The 20,294-nt window shown below is 44.7% G+C and overlaps 1 protein-coding gene across 3 annotated transcripts; it reads right to left on the bottom strand.

The window, feature by feature from the left end:
• Window positions 1-6,344: 6,344 nt before the first annotated feature.
• Window positions 6,345-16,826, bottom strand: LOC308577803 (uncharacterized protein). Of its 3 annotated transcripts, none has more exons than XM_081178197.1 (6): window positions 16,756-16,826; window positions 15,956-16,105; window positions 12,357-12,440; window positions 10,388-10,435; window positions 8,474-8,561; window positions 6,345-6,919 (listed from the first exon to the last, which is right to left on the bottom strand). In XM_081178197.1, exons 2-6 carry the CDS (start codon window positions 16,046-16,048, stop codon window positions 6,819-6,821), a joined length of 414 nt encoding a protein of 137 aa, XP_081034323.1. In that variant the 5' UTR covers window positions 16,049-16,105; window positions 16,756-16,826; the 3' UTR covers window positions 6,345-6,818. The 3 variants fall into 3 exon arrangements, with proteins under 3 accessions (XP_081034323.1, XP_081034324.1, XP_081034322.1); XM_081178198.1 differs by having other exon boundaries at window positions 15,956-16,164; window positions 16,756-16,804; XM_081178196.1 differs by lacking the exon at window positions 16,756-16,826 and adding an exon at window positions 16,409-16,633.
• Between the last annotated feature and the right edge of the window lie 3,468 nt (window positions 16,827-20,294).

The following is a 20,294-nucleotide window of genomic DNA, read 5'->3' on the forward strand; positions in this document are numbered from 1 at the left end:
AGAGTATCCTAATGTCAGAATCTTGCGGGTTAACCCAATCCACTCCATGCAATAGACTCCCATTCTCAGATATGTGGGTGCATCTTTCTGGCACTGGAAGCCTGGGCAGTTGTCTCTGTCATCTGAACACAAGCCTATATTATGATGTGCACTTGGTTGTCCCATCTCATGTTTCATGCGCATAAGAGGCTGACCTTAAGCATGAGCACAAGGTCCAGAATTTTCCTTGCGACCTTCTATTATATTTCTCCAGCGCAGGTACTCTAGCTAGCTCACCTTGAGGACCATTTGCAAGATGATGCTGTAGAGTGTGGCTTCTAGAAGCTGGGGACTCTCCCATATCAGAAGGGCTACCTCTCCTGAGCACTTAACTAAAGGGAGAGTCTTAAAAGTAGGAGCAGCAATATGTAACTCATGGATTTTGAGATGATTTATCCCATCCTTCTTCAGCCAAGACCAGTTGCTTTTGGAAGAGTATTGTGTGCACATGCATATTCTTGCATATACTTAATCAGATATGGGTTTATGTCCATACAGAACTGTTAAAAGCCTGACCTGTGTCTGCCACAGGATCTGCATTCAAGGTTCTTTTTGCATTCTTTCGAAAATATTCAAGAACATTACAAGAAAAGCAAAAAGCGCAGGGCAGTTTTGTATATTAGGTTCTTTTTCTGACCTGGCTCTGTGTTCCATGCTGAAGATATTCCAAATTTTGTGATAGTTACTAAATCGAATAAATCCTACAATGCAGGCAAACCTCAGTACATGTAAGTTAACACAGTTTTATTTTACACCCCTGGTAGGGTGGGAAGGAGAATGTTGTTATTTATTTATACATATATTAAGATAATTTATATCCCAGCTTTCGACTAAAAATAGAATGCTCGAAGGGCTCGGGGTGTAGAATGCAGATTTTGTTTTGCCCCCCTTATTTTCAGCATAGGGACAAGGAAGAGAGGGGATTACCCTTCCTCTGGAACAGCCTTTTCCAATCAGATGCCCTCCAAATGTCTTGGACTACATCTCCCATCAGCCCCAGCCAGCCTGAGGGCTGATGGGAGTTGTAGTGTGAAACATCTGCAAAGCACCAGGCTGGCAAATGCTGATGTAGAACACAAGGGAACAATTGTGATGCTGATGTAAAGCCCCACACTGTCTTTGCTGGGAGCTCAGGTTCCTTATGGTTGAACAGGGATATTTTGGAACACTGAAATTTTCTTTTAGAATTGTGAATATGATAGTTTTGTTCTCCTCCCCAGTGGTGGCTTACATACTCAGGAATTTGCAGTAGCAGCCAGGAGCTGCGTTAGGTCAATCTTTGTGGTCTGATTATGTCTATGCCTATTTCTGAAACCCTCTTGATATTTACGTATTTATTAGATTCCTATCCTGTCTTTCCACCTCCACGTTCGAGGAGACAAACCAAATAGCCATTACACGAAACTGCTGTAACAAATCAGTCAAGAAGCATCGAAGTAAAGTACAATCAAAGGGACAGTGTTTCTTGATGGAAAATGGGAGAGCCTGGTTTGGACCCTCCTGCTGTTGGTGGTTGGTTGTGCCCTACGATGTCATTAGTGCACAAAGAGAAAAGCCAAAGCGTGGGCAGGTAAAAAGCCCTTCTCCTATCCACGATCACTGTGCAGTTCAGCATCATAGCTCCTTGTACTCCTCCAGATGTTTTTGACCACAACTCCATCAGCCCCAACCAGGATGACTAATGGTCAGGGAGGATGGGAGATGGAGTGAAGCATAGAAGGGCCACTGTGCAAGTATTGACATTTGTGGGCAGCTATGCACTTTAGTGCAGGTTCTGAAGCTAACCACAAACTACTTATTTATGTGTGTGCTGCTTATCAGGGCAAAGGAAAGTGTGGCGCAGTATAAGTAGGATTTCATATTGAAGTGTTTGTGGGGGATGAGAGTATCCTGGCTGTTCTCTGTGCTCGCATGAGAGCTACAGCATCCGAAACGCACTTCGGTTTCCATTGGGAACAAAATGGGAAGCTGGGGGGAAAACGTCAGAGAAACCTCATTCCAATCCTTTAACCTTCTAAACCCAGTTTCTCTTTCCTCCCTTGATAGAATTTTTTTGCTTGGCACACTTGTTTCATGCAAGAGGCAGGTTGTGATCATGTAAAGCTGGATCCATATGATAGATTTGAGATGCTCTGCTGTCATGCAGACGAGTAACTGGTCTGATATATGCAGAGCGGTACTGTTGATGTGTTGTCACTGAATGTGCCCCCCCCCCCCCGGCCTGTGCATGCAAGTTTGCCACTCAGGTCTTTTCTAGACCTGTAAAACGTGTGTGTAGAGGTGTATAATGCATATGACTGGCGACGTGAGTATATAGTGTCAAACTCCATGAATTAGAACTTTGCAATCAGTGTTAAGTCTCCCTACTCCCTATGTATCTTCTTCACTTTTGGGGTGTATAATCGCATCGGATCATGAAAACTTTCTCATTCAATGATCATTTCCCGAGGGCATTCACACAAACACCAGTAACACAATTCCCTCTGCCAGTCCTACTTGACACTCCTTTTGAAAGACAGAAAGAAAGAAAGAAAGAAAGAAAGAAAGAAAGAAAGAAAGAAAGAAAGACTCTCAAAAGATTCCAAGGGCTCAGCTGAATCTACAGTTCACAGATATCTTTCACTGTGACTTCAATTTCCGTTGCAACCCAGATCTATAAGACAGCAACCCTGGCTGGCATTGATGGCATTCAATAAGGCTGTAGCTTATAAAGTGAAGTATATTGAGGCATTGGAGGTTGGCAGTAAGGCCTCCAACACTGAATTATCAGGTGGTTCGTTAGCAGGCAGCAGCTGCTACTCAGAAGTTGTGCACCACCCTTTGCCAACCATAAGTTTTGGACTACAATGCTCACCTACCCAGGACAGTATATCCCCAAAACATTTGGAGGGCACCTGGTTGGCAAAGGCTGCTCTATTCTTTGCAGTGCTGGGTTTCTTTTTCTCACTGACAGCATTGGCTCTTTAGCATTCTCATCACTGAAGCAAAAAAATAAAATAAAAAATGACTGGAAAATGAAATTTGTTTCCAAAGGCAACAATATGCTCCATGAAGTGCCATTAACTGAAATCCTTGCAATTCTCAGGCACTTGAAAACATAGAGGCTGAGTGATTAACTTACTGCATATTTGGTACAAGCGTGCACTTTGATCATAGGCTGTTTCTGAAGGGCATGCTATATATAGTATGAATGGTTCTGGAAAGGAAATGGGATATTATTACCAGTTCCTTTCTGCCCTGCATCTGGAAGGCTTTCAGTAATGTAGTGCTGATGGCTTCACTGAAAGGGCAGCGCAGGTATTTGTTAGGCTTGTGTACCATCGTATTCTTGGAATGCAATAGCCCTTTCTTACATGGTACTTGGAAGTCTCTGCGTAATGTAGGATAACCATTGCAATATGTTCCTGTATTTGAGACGTTATTAAAATATTTATGTGAAACCAAGCGTGTGTTTTACTTGCTCTGATTGCTGATCCTGAAGAGTATTACTTGGTAAATGGCTGTCAATGTTTTGTCTGTTATGTGACAGCTTTCGGTAGTAAACTCATAGGGTGAAAAACAGTTGGTGTCCTTGCGCTTATGGGAGGACTTTTGATTCAGCAGAGATGTATGCTAATAGGAGGGGAGATAATTCTTGCTCTATTTGGGACCCACTAGGATGGGGTGGAAGGTGGCCCCCCAACCATCTGGAGGAAATTTTGAGGTGCACTAGTTGCAAGCATGTTTTTAGTCAAATTCAAAGTGCTGGCTATAAGGTCTACACCAGCAGATCTCCTAACCTGCCCCACTACTTAGATCAGCAAGGTTTGGGGAAACACAAGAAAGAGAGTCTTTTCTGTGGTGGCTCCATGGCTCTGGAACGCCTGACCAGCTGCTCTCTAGAAGGCTACCTTACTTCAGACATTTGGAAGGCCTTGGAGTCCTGCCTGTTTTATATGGCCTATTCATAATCAATGCATTTTGGGGGCTGGTATTTTTTCTTTGAACTCCCAGACTTACAGAAAATACGTTTTGTATTTTGGCCTGAGTGTTCTTTTATTGCTTTGGGAGAGAGTCTGTAGAAATGTTTATTCTGAGTTCTTAAGAATGCAAGCTTGAAGAAGGCAGTCTATATACATAATTTAAAACAAACAAATAACACTCAACGGGAAGCCTCAGCCAATCTCAGATCCCTGCCATGTGTCCCTCTTTGATACTGTTTGCTACAGTCATGTTTTTACATTTTAAGGTGTACATCTAAAATTGTAAGGCTGCAAGTCACCTCTACATATTTCACAGGAACCATTGACTCTGTGCTGCCATAGTCATTCCTGTCTTTTGCATCCCATCTTCATCATACGTTGTCAATTCAAATAGTCAAAGCTGAGCTACTTTATGATGTGCAAATGTCCCACACTCCCACTGTGCTTATCGCATCTTGTACGAAAGCACAAAGTCCAAGAGAATTAGGAACCAAAAGGTGGTGTTGGAGATACAGGCTTATTAACGAGAAATCAAAGACCCCTGCCCCACTTCCCACCTCTAAAGGCATAATCTTCCCCCTCTTTTTTGCTCTATCAGTAGATCAGTATCAGCTGTCAAAAGCTCCCCCAAAATTTTTAGACCTCAGATGAAACAGATCCTAGCTTTTCTTCTGCATCATCTCAAGCCGTGATCTTCTGAATAAACATAAACCCAATTTTCTCAGCTGTTTCTGGCCTGCTGCATTTCAAAGACCTTATCTTCATAAGAAAGTCCAGGAATCTTTGAGGTCTATGCCCATCTGAAAATGCGGCACATAAATGAGGATAAGGCATTCAGGATTTTACAAACAGCAGTGTGTTAGGGCCATGCTGGCTGGGGATGATGTGAGTCCACAACATCTGAAGAGCAACAGCTTCCCCAACCCTGCTATAAAACTGTACAATAAACAAAAACCTATGTATTTGGATTTCTGTTTCTTTAAGCAAAGGGTGGGGAAATCTGTTGCCCTCTGCATATTGCTGGACTACATTTCCACCATCCCTGATAATTGCCCTTGCTGACTGGGGCTGATGGGAGTTGGAGTCCAACATCTGGAGGGCTATAAGTTAGTGACCCAGATCACCTAGCTGGTTCAGTTGGGCTGAAGATTTGCAGTGCCCCTCTCTAGATGGCGCTGCAGCACAGAAAACAACACATTAGCTCTCTCCTGAGAGCTGCGCTGGTGCTGTAGGACCTAGGCAACCCAAGTCACTATTTCGAAACCCCTTGCAGTGTGATAAATATGTAAAAAGGACCTGTTCTTACAGATCAAGGACTAATCCATTTCTTGAGGAAGAGTCTTCTTACGGCATGATGCACTATCCCAAAGCTACATTTGCTCACAGAAAGGTTGCAACTGTTTCCAGTAAACAAAGATTTCCTTGAGAAGCAGCAGGTACACTAGACTTGCATGGCAATCTTTGCAGTCCAAGCCATTTATGCTGAAAAGGTGAACAACAGCCCTTTATTGGACCAAAGAGATGAGAAGAACCCAAACCCAAGGGCAACTTCTGGGTTCCTTTTTTTCCAGATCTTCTTTGGAAAAGGGCATGTTTACCTCTTGCTTCCCTCCACATGCAGCCATAAACTATGTAAGGCTGTGCATTGACAATCATTTCTCTGGAATAACAGAAACAACTTTTTCCTTGTGGCTACTGTGATATTAACCTTGCTCCAACACCGGTAGCTTGGAAGTAAATGGAGATGGGTGAAATCTGTCTGAACTAGACTCAGAGAAGATTGGATTAAAATCCTGGCTTCCCTCCCACTCCCCTGCCAATCATCCCAGCCTCCAAATCATCCTTCCCATCACTTCCCACCAGTTCTCCATAACACTTACCTCCTCCTTTATTTACGGTAGCTGGCCAGTGCAAGTGGTGGTATCTAAGAAGGACAGAGGCCTGTCCCCACTGCCCCTTGCTGTATTACTATGTTGAGTACCAGTAGGAAAGCTGTGGTGGTCCTTGGGATTTGTAGTTTTCCCAAGGCTACTTCCAGGTGGCGGCGGGTGGCCTCCCTCTTCTTCTTTCTCTGAACATCTCTATTAGCTAGGCAAGAAGAGGAAAGCTGAGGCTGATGGAGCAGGTGTTTAGTAGATGGGGAAAGGTGGCGAGGCAGCATTTCCCATGGGCAAAACCCAAAATTCTATAATAAAGCATCAAGCCTCTAAGAAGTGATTCTCTACTCAACTCAGGCCTACAGATTTAAGTTTCGGTTCCTAGGACACAAACCCCAATGGACTTTTGAGTGATTGTACATAGGAACCCGCTGCTATTTGCCATTCAATTTTTTCTCATTTATTAAATTTATTAAACACTTTGGGAGTGTGAACATTCATCCTGACACAGCACAAAAAGGTTTTTAAAGAGCACACTGTTACTTTCATTCCAGGCAAACCCTGATGAGCTCTAATCAACCTCCTTCAGCCCAAATGTACCATTTTAAAAGTGAATGTCTGAATCTTGTGAGATTGGCAAAAATTGATATCAACAGCATGGGGGAAGAACAAGCATTGGGATTCGCTTGACACAGTTGGCCCAGGGAAGGAATTTAATATATTAGAACAAAGAATTGGGAGGTCCCACGGTGGCCAACCGGGGACACTTCTTGATGGCAAGAGCAGTTTGACAATATAACCAATCCCCTGGAGGGGTGATGGGCTCTCCATCACTGGAGGTCTAACAGAGGCCATCTGTTGGGGATGGTCTAGCTCTGGACTCAAACAATGAGTCCCCTTCCAACTCTATGATGGTAATATATTTTACTTTAGAGACACATCAACAAGCCGTCTGCTGCTGAACCACAGCTGGAGAGGTGTCCAACGATCTACTGGGTTCTGTACTTCTGTTGATCCTGTGACATCCTTTTCCAGATGTGCCTAAAGAAAGCATGAGACAAAGAGTACATTAAAACAATAGCTTTCCCCATAAAACTTTCCTCCTTCAGGCAACCCTTTCAACATTGAAATGTCTGCGAAGGAGGAACTCCTGTGAATGACAGAAGATTCTGGAGCAGCGGCGCCTGTTATTGGGAGCACAGCCAGTTCTGAGGGAATATTGCCAATAGGGCTGTGGGGCATTGCCACACTTGAACCAAATGTGTATCCCAGCACAATGTAGTAGGGAGAAATCGGCAAATGGACTAAAGGTCACCTTCCAGGAAAACTTTTCCACTCTTTCTGACCTCACTGCATAGGCTGTAGCACCTGCACAGTTTGGCTGGCTAAGCTCCATTTATTTCAGTGGGGAAGTGAGCACGGGATTACAGCTATAGCCCAAGGCAACACTCAGCATTGTCAGGCAACTGCTTTGGTCCAAATGCCCTGAAGCTACTTGGCTGGTACTTGGCCCTCTGACCCATCCATGTTCAATGACAGGAAGGTGTTGGTTGCCAGCCAGGAAGCTGCAGTGCCTGCAATGGGGGGGGGGGGTGTGAGTGTTGGAAGGGCCTCATTGGGTGGTACCCCTCGAGTTGGCCTTGGCCACCTCGTTAAAAACAGATCTGTGCTGGATCAGTTGGGTTATATATCTCACTTGCAGACTATCAGCCTTTTGGCATACATCTCTCACCCATCTGGGTAGATGCTGGGGATATGTCCATTATAAAGTGCACCTTCCTAACCCCCCCAAGAAAGCAGGTGCATTGCGAGCGAGCAACAGCACTGAGGTGCTCTTGCACAACAAACCTGTTTTCATCCCTCTACCCCCAACAGGATTTGTCTGTGGTAAGAAAAGTACTAATAGGAAAAGCACTGGCAGCTGCCACTTGATGGTGTCATTGTATAAACCCTGTGCAAAACAATTAGGGCAAATGCTCAATAAATGGGCCCGTCTGGCACGGGTCATCTTTTCCCAATACTCACTCTGTTGCTTCACCCTTTTGCATCTATGTTTTATCAAATGGCACAGGACAGGAGGTGCCGCATGAATGCAGCTATCCTAAGCAGAAGAGGAAAGCACAACCCGCTGCAGCCGTGGTTTGAAGTGGCACGAAGGAGCTGCCTACCGTGCAAACCTGACACAGAACTGGGCAGGAAGTGAGGCCATCACAAAGGAGTCTGTGGCTGTAGCTGACATCACCGTGCGCCTTAGAGGCGGGAAATGATACGACAGCAGAAGTCGGAGAGGAAATGGACTCAAACAAGTGAGGTTAAACACCCTGGCATTTATCAGGTGGCATCTACATCAACTTTCTTAGAAATCAAGGCAGTGCTTGTCAGTCACCAGCTTACTTCATACGTCACATGATTAAACAAACCTAACAGGCAGCAGGGTGAGACCTCTTCTATCTCTCCCTTTTAACCTCAAGCCTTAACAACAACAACAAAAATTGATGAGTGGCTTCCTTCAATGCATTATAGTGCCTCCACCCCCGTTTATGCGAGGGCTGATTCTCATGTTATCTGCGGAAGCCCCACTTGAATGCCACAAACCTTCTGTGGCAGGGCACGATGTATTAGAACTTGGGTTGCTCCTCCCGTGAATGGTAGCTTTCTGAAATTCTTCCTCCTGGACAACAAGCTGCAAGAGAAATGTAAGCATCTGACATGAATGATAAGGCTATTGACAGTTACTAGCCATGATGGCTCTTTCTGCCCCCATTATGCCGCTCAGTAACAGTTGCTGAGAATGTCACATGGAGAGAGGGCTGTTGCACCCAGGTTCTGCTTCTGGCTTCCCATAGCAGCCCCAAGAGGCTGGGCGAGGTGGGCCTTTGGTCTGATCCACTAGGGGCTCTCTGATGGCCCTGTGACACTGATAGGGGCTGTGACCCTGCTTGCTTTGCTTGCCAACCATCTCTACACATTGCCAAACCCTCATTCCTCCCCACTAAGCTCTTTGCTCACCAAACCCACCTACCCCCCTCGCCAAAACACCACTTTCCGCACCATAGGTGCCAACTCCCTGAGGCCCTGGGTGCCCAAGCACCCACAAAATCCCCCATGAATGGGCTGGGCACCCACAAATTTTGGTGCCAGGGCCATGCATGCTGTATGGCACCCATGGCCACAGGCACCCACGGTTACGGGGCCAGGTTGGCACTCCTGTTCTGCACCCCTTTGCTTACCTGTCCTGCCAACCCCTCCTATGCTGTGCTTTAAATGCATGGTGTGGACATGACCTAGGCTTAGGTATTACGGTAACAAACCTCTCCTTCTGCTTCAGATTCCACATTGTCTCCAGCAGTGTATCAGATATACAGTTGCAAAGCTATGTTGTGTGAGTCATGACGGAGCCTTTTCCCCTCTCTGTGTTGCTGGCAGTTTAACCACAGGCCAGCCTATGTCAGCAGGTGTCTTACTGCTAGTCACTGTGACGGTTCTGAATACTTAGCGAACAGCCTCCTCCTGCTTGTATTTTTAGTATGGGGTATTGTTTATGATTTTTAAAACTGCAAGTTGCCTTGACCATTCCGGAGCATGGGTAATAAGAGATCTCTATGCACAGATGATAGGAGGTAACTAATTTACTGAAATACTAGAAATGCAGGGGGGGGGAGGTGATACAATTTATAACAGATTATTAGGTTCTGTTGTTGAGAAACATCTTCTATCTCCATATAGGAGAGAGATCAATTGTCACAGAGCCCAAAGTAAAAGGACCAAAGCAATTAGGGCACTAACTGATGAATAATCTTAGGGCAAGCCTGTTCATATTTACTTGGAAGCAAGTCCTATTATGTTCAGTGGAGCCTATTCCCAAATAATGTTTATAACTGCAGCTGTCCTCTTGGTTGCTAAGGAGTGATGGTAAAAAATGGAATTTAAACCGCATGTAGATCAACACTGGGGAACCTGTGGCCTTCCAGATGTACTGGACTCTCCTTCCTTGGAGGTTTTTAAGCAGAGGTTGGATGGCCATCTGTCAGGGATGCTTTAGTTGAGATTCTTGCCTTGCGGGGTTGGACTAGATGACCCTAGGGGTCCCTTCCAACTCTACAATTCCCTAGGGGTCCCTTCCAACTCTACAACTCTATGAACAGCTGGAGGGCAACATTTTCCATCAGGCTATTGGAATAGACTGGCTGCTGGTCCATCCATCAGTAGCACAGTGGCTTGCCTCAAGATTTCAGGCTCATTCTTTTTGCTGGTTGATACAGTACTAAAGTTTGTTCTCAATCTCTTGCATGCAAGTTGATCTTGCACATTTCATGACATTATTGATGAGGAGCAATTTCAAATGTCCCAAATATGCCATGTGAATGGATGTGCTAGCTCGTCACTCTCCAGATGTAACTTGGTCACTCCTCAGATGTAACTTGATCCCAGGCTTATGTGATCAGTCTTTAGGAACATCAGATGCCACTTTTTTTTTAAAAAAGGCATTTTTGATTCCATTTAACTTACCCATTTCCGTGGTCGACCCCTGGGCCTTTTTTCAACCGAGGTGTGTACCTGCAATAATGGAGAAACAATAAGAACCTTCTGTTTAGTCAACAGGTGGTCACAGAAGCAAAGGAACGAGAAACTCTATATTTTTCCCTCAAAGTGCAGTGCCTAAACGACACACACTCTCTCTCTCTCTCTCTCTCTCTCTGTGTGTGTGTGTGAGAGAGAGAGAGAGATTTCTTTGGAAAGGGGCTACAGTGAAAGATAAACAGTGATACATGATAGCATTAGCATTAAGAAGATGACTGGGAAACCACTGACAGAACAAAGAAATTGAGGAAGCTGCCATATATAGAGGCCTGCCATTGGTCTATCTAGTTCAGTATTATTGCCTATGCTGACTGGCAGCAGCTCTCAAGATTTTCCAATCAGAAGCTCCCTAGGCTCCCTTACATCCTTGGCAAGGAACTGTACCACTGCCCCCTGCCCTTTGTGGCCTTGGCAAGCAATGTTGGCTGCCCTGAGCAGCAGAGGAGCAGCTCAGGGAGTGCACAGGCAGCCATTCCAGCTCCTAGTCATTCCAAGCCAGAGTGGAGAGGTATGGTTTTTGTGTCCCTCTGTGCTTGCGCCCTTGGTGGGGCCAGCCTGGCTAGCTCCTAGGTACACACCTGTTTCAGGGTCTTTGCCAGCCTTCCCTGGAAATTGAATCTATAACCCTCTAAGCAGATGCTCTACCCATGAGCTATGGGTCCTTCTCTAAGTAAGCTATTGCCAACAGAGAGGAAGGTGCTGAAGATGCTTAGGTCGATGCAGGTGGTGCAGTGCATTTTGCCTCAAGCACCAAAACGAGACATGTCGTCCCTAGCAGAGGCTAGCCTATGTCGGGTCTTTCCTGAGCATTCATTCTGAATTCATCTTGGTTTGCTTGCACAGTGATTATGTGGCTTCCTCTTCATCATTCATCTATTCTGTGTATTTCCCTGTCACTTTCCTAACTGCAAACCCACCACCTATTTAAAAAGTGGATTCGTTACATAATGGCAACTGAGCTCTTTAATGCAATTTAATCCACTAGGGGGCAGCTCATAAGAACCTGACAGTGATTTATATTACAGTAGTGGAGAATTATGAAAAACAAATGGACAACAGCAGCTGCCCAAGGGAGACGATGGTGAGTTTGCAGCTGGTGAAACATATTTATGTAGAGGTGGTAGATAATGAAAGGAGGCTTCTAGGCTGCATGGAATTTACATGTGAATTTAATCATTTCTAAAGCTATAGGAATGAGAGGATGCCAAATGCTTAAAGATGGGCGCATATTGCATCACAATTAATGCAGCATTGCTGGTGAGGTTATTCTTCAATCTTTGGCAGGAATGCCCTTGGGTTTCATTATTCTGGTCCCAAGCATACCAAGAAATAACTAAAATAATTAAATCACCTGTTCAGGCTTCCTAGTAACTGTTATTATTGAATATGTAGATGGACAACATGAGAGCTTGTTACTCTAAAGAGCTTCTGACTTGGGTGTTATCTGCAGCTGGGATTTCAATAGCTTAGCAACGGAAAACCTTGAAAAATCAGCATTTGGCTGTGTGATATAAGAACCTATAGAATTTGGCTATTGGGGGGGGGGGAATCACACACAAATTGTGAGTTTCCAGGAGGTTGGAGGATCCAGAACATTTCTATGCCATCTGGTGGGATTTTATTTCTTTTGCTCGATATTCGCCATCCACGTCCGCTCAGGAAGTATCGATTTCTTGATTTATATTGGTGTGTTACCATTTCCTTTTCTTACAATTTATTGCTTATCAGCTTTTTATATGGTTTGATGCAATGCCCAGCTAATAATGAGGTGCTAGTAATGTCAATAAAATTTTGAAAATAATAATAATAAAGATGGACACCTTCCTTCTCTCCCTTCTCGGGGGATATGGGCCGAGTGCCAATCAGCATGAAAGCTCTTTCTGTCACTGGTTCTTACCATCTGTCCACTCCCAGCACTCAGCTTTTTGCTTCCTTTTGGCCTTCCACGAGGTTTCTTTGGTGGCAATGGCCCAACAGGCTCCTGTTCGGATAGGGAAGGGGCATTTACTTGTACAGTACAGAGCAAAGATCGTGTGTTTCACACACGTTAAAAGGGCAGCAGCACCAGCACAAAACAAAAGCAACCAGAAATCAAACAGGAGTTTTATTAACCCAAGTGCTTTTGTGCAACAAGCTCTTTATCAGGACAAACAGTAAGGAGCAGCTCATATCCACTGCAATTTCTTAGATGGATAGCTGCAAAAGTAGGGACAGTCCTAACCTACAGTAAGTCTCACTGACTTCAGTAGGGCTTATTCCCCAGTTAAGTGGGGTTATGGTTGCAGCCTAAGTCACACTCAGAGTAGAAATCATTTAAGTTTGCTGAGTTAATTGATTGCAATAGGCCTACACTGAGTACAAGGGTGCCAACTTGAGTAAAATATTGGGGGGTGGGTAGGTAAGCCCTGTCCCACACAATTGATCAAATATTTTATTGGGCCCCCTGAAGGGACATTGGCCCCTAGGAGTTGGTTTCTATGCCCAAGTATGACTTGCATGCAGCCCTTGCATTGCATTTGTCAAAATTCAATTCGGGCCATGCCTTAATCCAAGACAAAATGTTAAGAGTTTTTATCATATAAGCTTAAATAAAATAAAATAGGTATGCGATTATGCAAGTGTTTTCATTCTGTGGGAGAATGATGAACGCCCTCCAATGAGAAGAGAGATCTTAACATTTATTTATTTTTTTAAAAAAAGGAAGTAGTGGATAAATAAAGCCAGTACAAACATCATTAAAGGAGAGGGAGAAAGAATAGCTGTAAATGAACATGGAGTAAAGGTGAAACGAATATTTACAAAGATTAGAAATTTGGCAATTGTTCCACTTAAATCATGTGTAATTTTGAATAAAGATATTTCAAAGTAAAATATTTTGCGTATGCCTTTGAATGTGTGACATTTGTAACTCATCATGCAAAACCCAAATGATTAAGAACTCTGGAGTGTTTCAGTTTTGGCAATCCAAAATCCCATAAGCAACCAACTGTCAGCTATTCATTACCATTTCATGTTATCCATACAATTCTATGAGATAAAAAGTGACATGCACAGCGACTATAAAACGCTGCTCATTCTTTGCCAACCATCAAATACTGTCAACCAAAGCAGTGAATTGCAAGCCAGGTTCTTGCAGTGGTGAGGTGCTTTGAAAGCCTATTAAGAATTTGCCGGTGTGGACTGAGGGCAAATGATGTAGCCATGATACTGATGCTAAGCATCTTTGGATCTGGTTAGTGCCTGGATGGGAGATTTCAAGGGAAACTCCTGTATACTGCCTTAAATTTCATGGATATAAAGCATGGTATAAATGTTCTAGATAAAGATTTCCCAATGAGAAAAACAACACCTCGTCCATCACCAGTGCTGGATTTACATATAAGCTAAGCAAGCTATAGCTTAGGGCCCCACTCTCTTGGGCCCCCCCCTAAAAAATTAAAGTAAAAAAACAAACACCTGGATGTACAATTCCAAAATATAAGATAAAAAACAAATAAAATAAAACCTACATACAGCAAATGGCTTTAGATACCTGTTAGGTCCATAAATTGCCATATAGCATATATTCAATCCAAAAAACAGTGACAATTTGTTGTTGACAAAGGACAGCTGGACATATAAAGGGTCCCATTACCTTCAGTAGCTTAGGGCCTCATCAAACCTAAATCTGGCCCTGTATTGATATTCTACTGTGCTGTTACAGCAATAGGGGGGCACTGTGTATATCGAGGTCAGCAAGGTTTATCTTGCCTGGGCCGGATTGGTCCTCCGGAGATCCCTCCATGGGCTGGATCACACGCACGCCTGCGATTTTTGGCATCAATGTATGCATTTTTTGACGCCCCAGAAGCAAGTCCCTGCACCACGCTGTGGCAACTTAGTGCAGCGCATGAGCAGGTGGTTCAGTTCAGGGGTGGCTCGTGGGCTGATCAAACGACCTCTGTAGGCTGCTTCCGGCCCATGGGCCTTAGGTTGCTGACACCTGGTGTATATTCTAGGATGTTCTAACAGTGCATGAGAGTTAGGTGAATTCTGCTCCATTTGGAGTATGAACTCTAGAGCATGCCCCAGAATCCTTTGCAACATGGAGCAGTTCCTTGGCAGGTATAGAAAGTGTTCCCTGAAAAAAATAAAATATGAAAACCACTACTATATACTAAATGTAGCATTGCAGCAACGCTGTCAGATATTTAAAGACTACTATCCAAATGCTGCAGTGTATCAACTCACAAATATCGAGAGAACATTTGAGTGACCAGGAAACTTCAAGAGAGTATTTGACATCGATATTTGCATATTTGAGAATTCTGAGGAGAATGTTGTGAGAACAACTTCATTTTCTTTCCAAGATGGGGCAAGAGCAGTGCAAATGTTATTGAGCATCACTGGTAAATTTCAGTTCCTTTTAAAAACAGGTGTATGGTGAGAAAAGAGATTTCCTAGGGCGTACAGGTCAGCAGATAAACAAACATATGTCACCCTCCACTTAGAACTGAGTCATTCCATGTTGCACATCAAAATGTTTAGAGTCATTTTGGCAGTCCAGTATTATTCAGAAGTCAATCCCTAATTTTGTCTCACAGTGTTAACCCTCACAGTCTCCTTCTGCCTCAAAGTGCACCAGCACTGGCAAGCCTGAAGAAACTCAGGGATACCAGGGAGCTGGGATATAGTCCCACTCTTGCTGGTGGTACTGGCAGGGTCTTGCAGACCTGGAGTTCCTGACTGGGAGTTGCTCTGACTGCTCAGGCCAGCGACAAACAGCACCAAAAGTTGGTGGCACTACAGCTGCCATTCATATGTTAAACTGTACAAGTTTGCTCACAAAGCAATTGCCCTGCCAACGGAGAGGCATTTAAGTGCATTTCAATCTGACTGCAAGCCAGGTTAAGATGCCACCCAGACTTCCCCAACCAGGTGCCCTCTAGATGCTTTCAACTACAACTTGCACCAACCCCAGTCAGCACAGAGCCCAGTTCCTGGTTTCAAGAAGGAATGGGGGTTGGAGACATCTCCAGACCTTTTGCCCTTCCCTTTCTAATCTTCAGCCAATCTCTCAAGGTAAGGAGACCTCCCTGGCTACATAAGATGTGCCCCTTCACATGCCTGTGAAGGTGGCCCCAGCTGTCTCAACCATATTCTGTATTAGCAGCTGATACTGAAGAAATGAATCACGCTCCTCTTTGAAGCTGTAAGATATGCTGCTAGATATGCCTTTCCCAGTTTAGTTAAGGTTGAACAATCAACCAGTCACTCACTTAACAGCAGACAGGTTAATTTCTTGCCTAGTAGAATGTCTTGCCTAGTAGAAAAAAAGAGCCCTTGAACCCAAACATTAGAGCTTTCTGGACATGCCGAACTGTTCTGAGGTGGGTCACAACTAAGTTTAGTCATTCTAATAATACCACTTTCTTTATGTCTAAAAAACTGTCATCAGCTTCCTTCTTATAAATCTTAACATGGTGAGAAGGCAAAGCGCCGAGGCTGAACACTTACCTGCGGCTGCTTCCTCGGCCGTCCCCTCTTTCGTTTGGGCAGCTCGGTCAGAACAGTGGACCCTGGTCCCGCCTGCTTCCCAATGTTGCTCATAGCACACTTCACCAGTCTCTGGAGATGATCAGCCAATGGTTTTCCCCACGCTGCAGCCTTTTAAAGGAACAGGAGTGAACAATCCCACTTCTACCCTGCTTGCTCTCAGCTGTACACTGCAGAAGGAGGAATGCAGGCACATCTGACGGAGCACTCCCCTCGAGGCTTTTAATACCCCACCGGATGAATCTTAGGACAAGGTATCATCATGTTCTCCCACCTTTTCCTTCCATCCTCAGCGAGTCCCAAAGTCTTTATGGAGGCCCTCAACAGTACCTATCTGTGGGTTGTGTTAGCTCCAAAGGGCTCAGGGATGTTCTCCTGCACGGCTCCCACAGAAGGCTCCACACAGCAACTTACCATAAATGATGGAGGAACCAGCTGGAGGTAGCCAGTTTAGTGGAGCTTATGCAGAAGAACTTTTCAGCTCTGTGCAACTCAGGCTAGTGGCCAAATATTCAACAAAAATAAGCTTCCTCCCCAAGAAGGACAGAGAAAAGCATCTGAAAGAGGAGGGTATACTAGGCAGGATCACCTGCAGCATTTTAACACTATTTCTTGTCCCTCCCTCTGTACCGAAGATTCATTAAGAGAATCGTCTGAGCAGCATCAGGGCAAAGGTGATTTCCCAGTTTCTTTTAACAGGCAATCCACATGTTCATTTTAGATCCAGACCCAGAAAGGTGATGAAGAAAGAGGAAGCTTACCTGTCAAGAACTTAGATAGCACAACTTGCTCTGGCCCCAGCACACTCAGGCACCCAAGGAAGGGAGCGGGGAGTAGAGAAAGAGTGGCTCAGTGAGTCACCCTTTTCCTGCGCGGGGTGGGGAGGGGTGGGGAGGTGGATCGCTAGTTTTGAAAGCTATGTCTGTTCATTTTAGGAGCCTCACTCTTTACAATGCCTGTCTGCAATTCACTCCTGGTTAGTGATATGGAAAGCAGGTTGAATGCTGCTGCTGCCTATGTTCTAGTGATGGCAGTCTTGAGCTGTGGCAGCAAGTGAAACTTGGAAACGTTCACTTTTTAACTCAGCTAGACTCAGACAGGGAGGGAAACCCCACCAACCCAACCAGAAAGCGCTGGTTCTCTCAGCTTCCCCATTTACTACAAATAAAACCAATTTCCTAAAGAGCGAGCAAGAGGGATCTGAACAGAGAGGACATAACGTTTTTACGCACCAGCAGCGAAAGGAGGGTGATTCCATGCATCGCGACCTTGTTTCTCTAAAACTGCTTTCTCATATGAAGAAATGAAACGTACACTGGGTTTGAGATGAGGCAGAGTGGTTCTAGGTCTGCATGCAAAACTCTTTGGGGCTTTTGTCATACGTCAGCCTTCACAGTGACACACAGGACTGGAAACTTACCCAGATTAGAATTCAGCAGGCACAGCTAGGGATTTAAACTAAGGTCAGGCCTGCAACACAGATGCCTGAGTTTCTAATCGGCCACTGATGTGAGCAAGTGGAAGCACAAGAGAGCACTCGCCTCTCCCCAAAGAGCATGTGAAGCTGTCTTATACTGAGTAAGACTGGTTAAAACTGCAGTCCTGTTTTCCTATCTGTCTAGGGACTCAACTGGAGGTCATTTGCTACTGGAGGCTTTCCACTGTAGAAGCCAGGAATTGAACCTGGGAACTTCTAATGCAAAGTTTGTGCTCTTCCACTGAGCAATGGAAGCTCATTCCCTAACAGAAAAGTCCTGCCTTTTAGTTTTTTGGATGGACCTGCTTACAAAGTGCAAGGACAACATCTGTTATCCTAGGTAAAGGTAGTCTTACTCAGTATAAGACAGCTTCACATGCTCTTTGGGGAGAAGCGCGTGCTCTCTTTCTTGTAAAGGGATTCCTGACCATTAGGTCCAGTTGTGACCGACTCTGGGGTTGCGGCGCTCATCTCGCTTTATTGGCCGAGAGAGCCGGCGTACAGTTTCCGGGTCATGTGGCCAGCATGACTAAGCCACTTCTGGCGAACCAGAACAGCGCACGGAAATGCCGTTTACCTTCCTGCCGGAGTGGTACCTATTTATCTACTTGTACTTTGACATGCTTTCGAACTGATAGGTTGGCAGGAGCAGGGACTGAGCAACGGGAGCTCACCCCGTTGTGGGGATTCAAGCCGCTGACCTTCTGATCAGCAAGTCCTAGGCTCTGTGGTTTAACCCACAGCACCACCCATGTTATCCTAGCATGTACCAAATAGGTACACATCACTGCTAATATTTCACCCCTAAGTCTATTGATGCTGTTTTACTCTGTTAAAGAGTGAGGCCCTAAGTAGACTTGCTTCCCCCTAAGAGAGGAAATAGATGCCCTGCTTAGGATCCGCTGGATCCAAATGCAGACAAAAAGAAAGAGTCAGTAAGTGCGTGTGAAACATATGAATTCTTCACCCCAAAGCAGAATGATCTGCCTTATAGATCTGGGGTCCTAGGCAACAGCTGGGGAGTGAGTCTGGTTTAAGCATTAACAGCATATAAAAACCTACAGTGTTGAAAAAATAGTCTCACCCAGCAGGAGCTGAGGAGGGTGGGAAAGCCACTCAAAGTCACACAGGCGGGAAGTCATCTATCTTTGTGAAATACAACAGTTAAGACACTTAGATGGGTCCTTCCAAACTCAGTGTGGTCTTTATTTCATTCCACATCCTCAGCAAAAACCAACAACCCTGTGGCCTGTGGTAGTAGGATTTCCACTCTTTGCAGACTGTACTGGAAACAATGACGGCTTCCTGATTTCACTCACACCAAGTGATTTATGGCTGCATACCACATTTTGCAGAAGAGAATGTTTTCAAGTTATTACTCTCTGAACCTGTGCAGATAAGGAATGCAAAGAGGACCTCTCCAGAACACAGAAAGCCAGGTGCAGAGGCTAGATTAGCTAGGCTAGATGAATATATGTATCTGGAGATGTTGGTAGACAGGGTGAACATGGAGCCAGAGGCAGTGCTACTCACGCACTCCTCTCATATCGAGACTTATTTGGTCACTCAGATGAAATTAATCTTGTGATGTGAATCAGAATCCCTGTATCAGCACCCATTATATCACAAACATCTTTTCAAAATATTATATTAATATTATTCTGGGAGATCCCAGATCAAGAACGGGGAACACACACACACTATAATATGAATCCTTGCCTTGCTGAGGTCCCATGGCAAAGCTCACAAAGCTCTTTGCAAAGGATGTATCATTGAGGGGCTCTAAGGGTATGGGAGCCCCCTTCTTTATTAAAGGGACCTTCTGTTACATCCACATGGCCAAATTAAACACCCTCTCCCTCAACATTAACAAACCAAGTAAGAAATCTAAATTAGAAGAAATCATTTGAATCACTTTCTGCAGGCAGTTTCTGGGGACTGATTATGACTTGCAACTGCTCTGTTTCATGGCACACAGATTTCTTTTGAGCTTTAGACATTTTCTAGATTGCACGTTTGCCAGATTCAACTAACCAGTCCTGCTGGTGGAAGCCAACTGGCACAATGGGAATTCTGCCCCTCTTCCCTAATTGCTCCCTTGCCAATTGGCTCAGGGGGGTCAGGAGAATCCCCAGAGCAGTATGCAAAGAGAGGAGAAGGGAGATTGTTTCATCGGGCTGTTCTCAAATGGCTGAATAGGTATAATACAGGATAGGGTTCCTGTCTCTGTTGACAGCTGTGTAGATAGAAGAAGGTTAGATATGTCATGAGTGCTGAATTTCCCCTTTCTACATAACTTTTAAAGGGGCAGCAATCCTGACTTCCTTTGCATCCTATTCTTTCTTCTTCTGGGATGTGATGGGACATACCCCACAACTCCCTTGTCTTAAATGAGCTGGCAAAGGCACCATTTCCCTCTTGGGAAGCACCTGGTTGGGCATGCTGCCCTTTACGTCCCCCCAAATCCCTGCCTTTCATATGCTATACAGTGGTACCTCAGGTTAAGTACTTAATTCGTTCTGGAGGTTCATTCTTAACCTGAAGCACCACTTTAGCTAAAGGGGCCTCCTGCTGCTGCCGTGCTGCTGGAGCACGATTTCTGTTCTCATCCTGAAGCAAAGTTTTTAACTTGAGGTACTATTTCTGGGTTAGCGGAGTCTGTAACCTGAAGCGTATGTAACCTGAAGCGTATGTAACCCAAGGTACCTCTGTAATGTTAATGTTTTTGCTTATCTGTTCAGAATGTTTTGGGACAAACTGATCAGAGCAAAAGGTTGACAAAAGATTTCTTTGCTATTTGCATTTGCAGCTATGAGAATGGGC

The sequence above is a fragment of the Podarcis bocagei genome (assembly GCF_964188305.1).
Source record: "Podarcis bocagei genome assembly, chromosome: 2".
In the NCBI taxonomy this organism is placed as follows: Eukaryota; Metazoa; Chordata; class Lepidosauria; order Squamata; family Lacertidae; genus Podarcis; species Podarcis bocagei.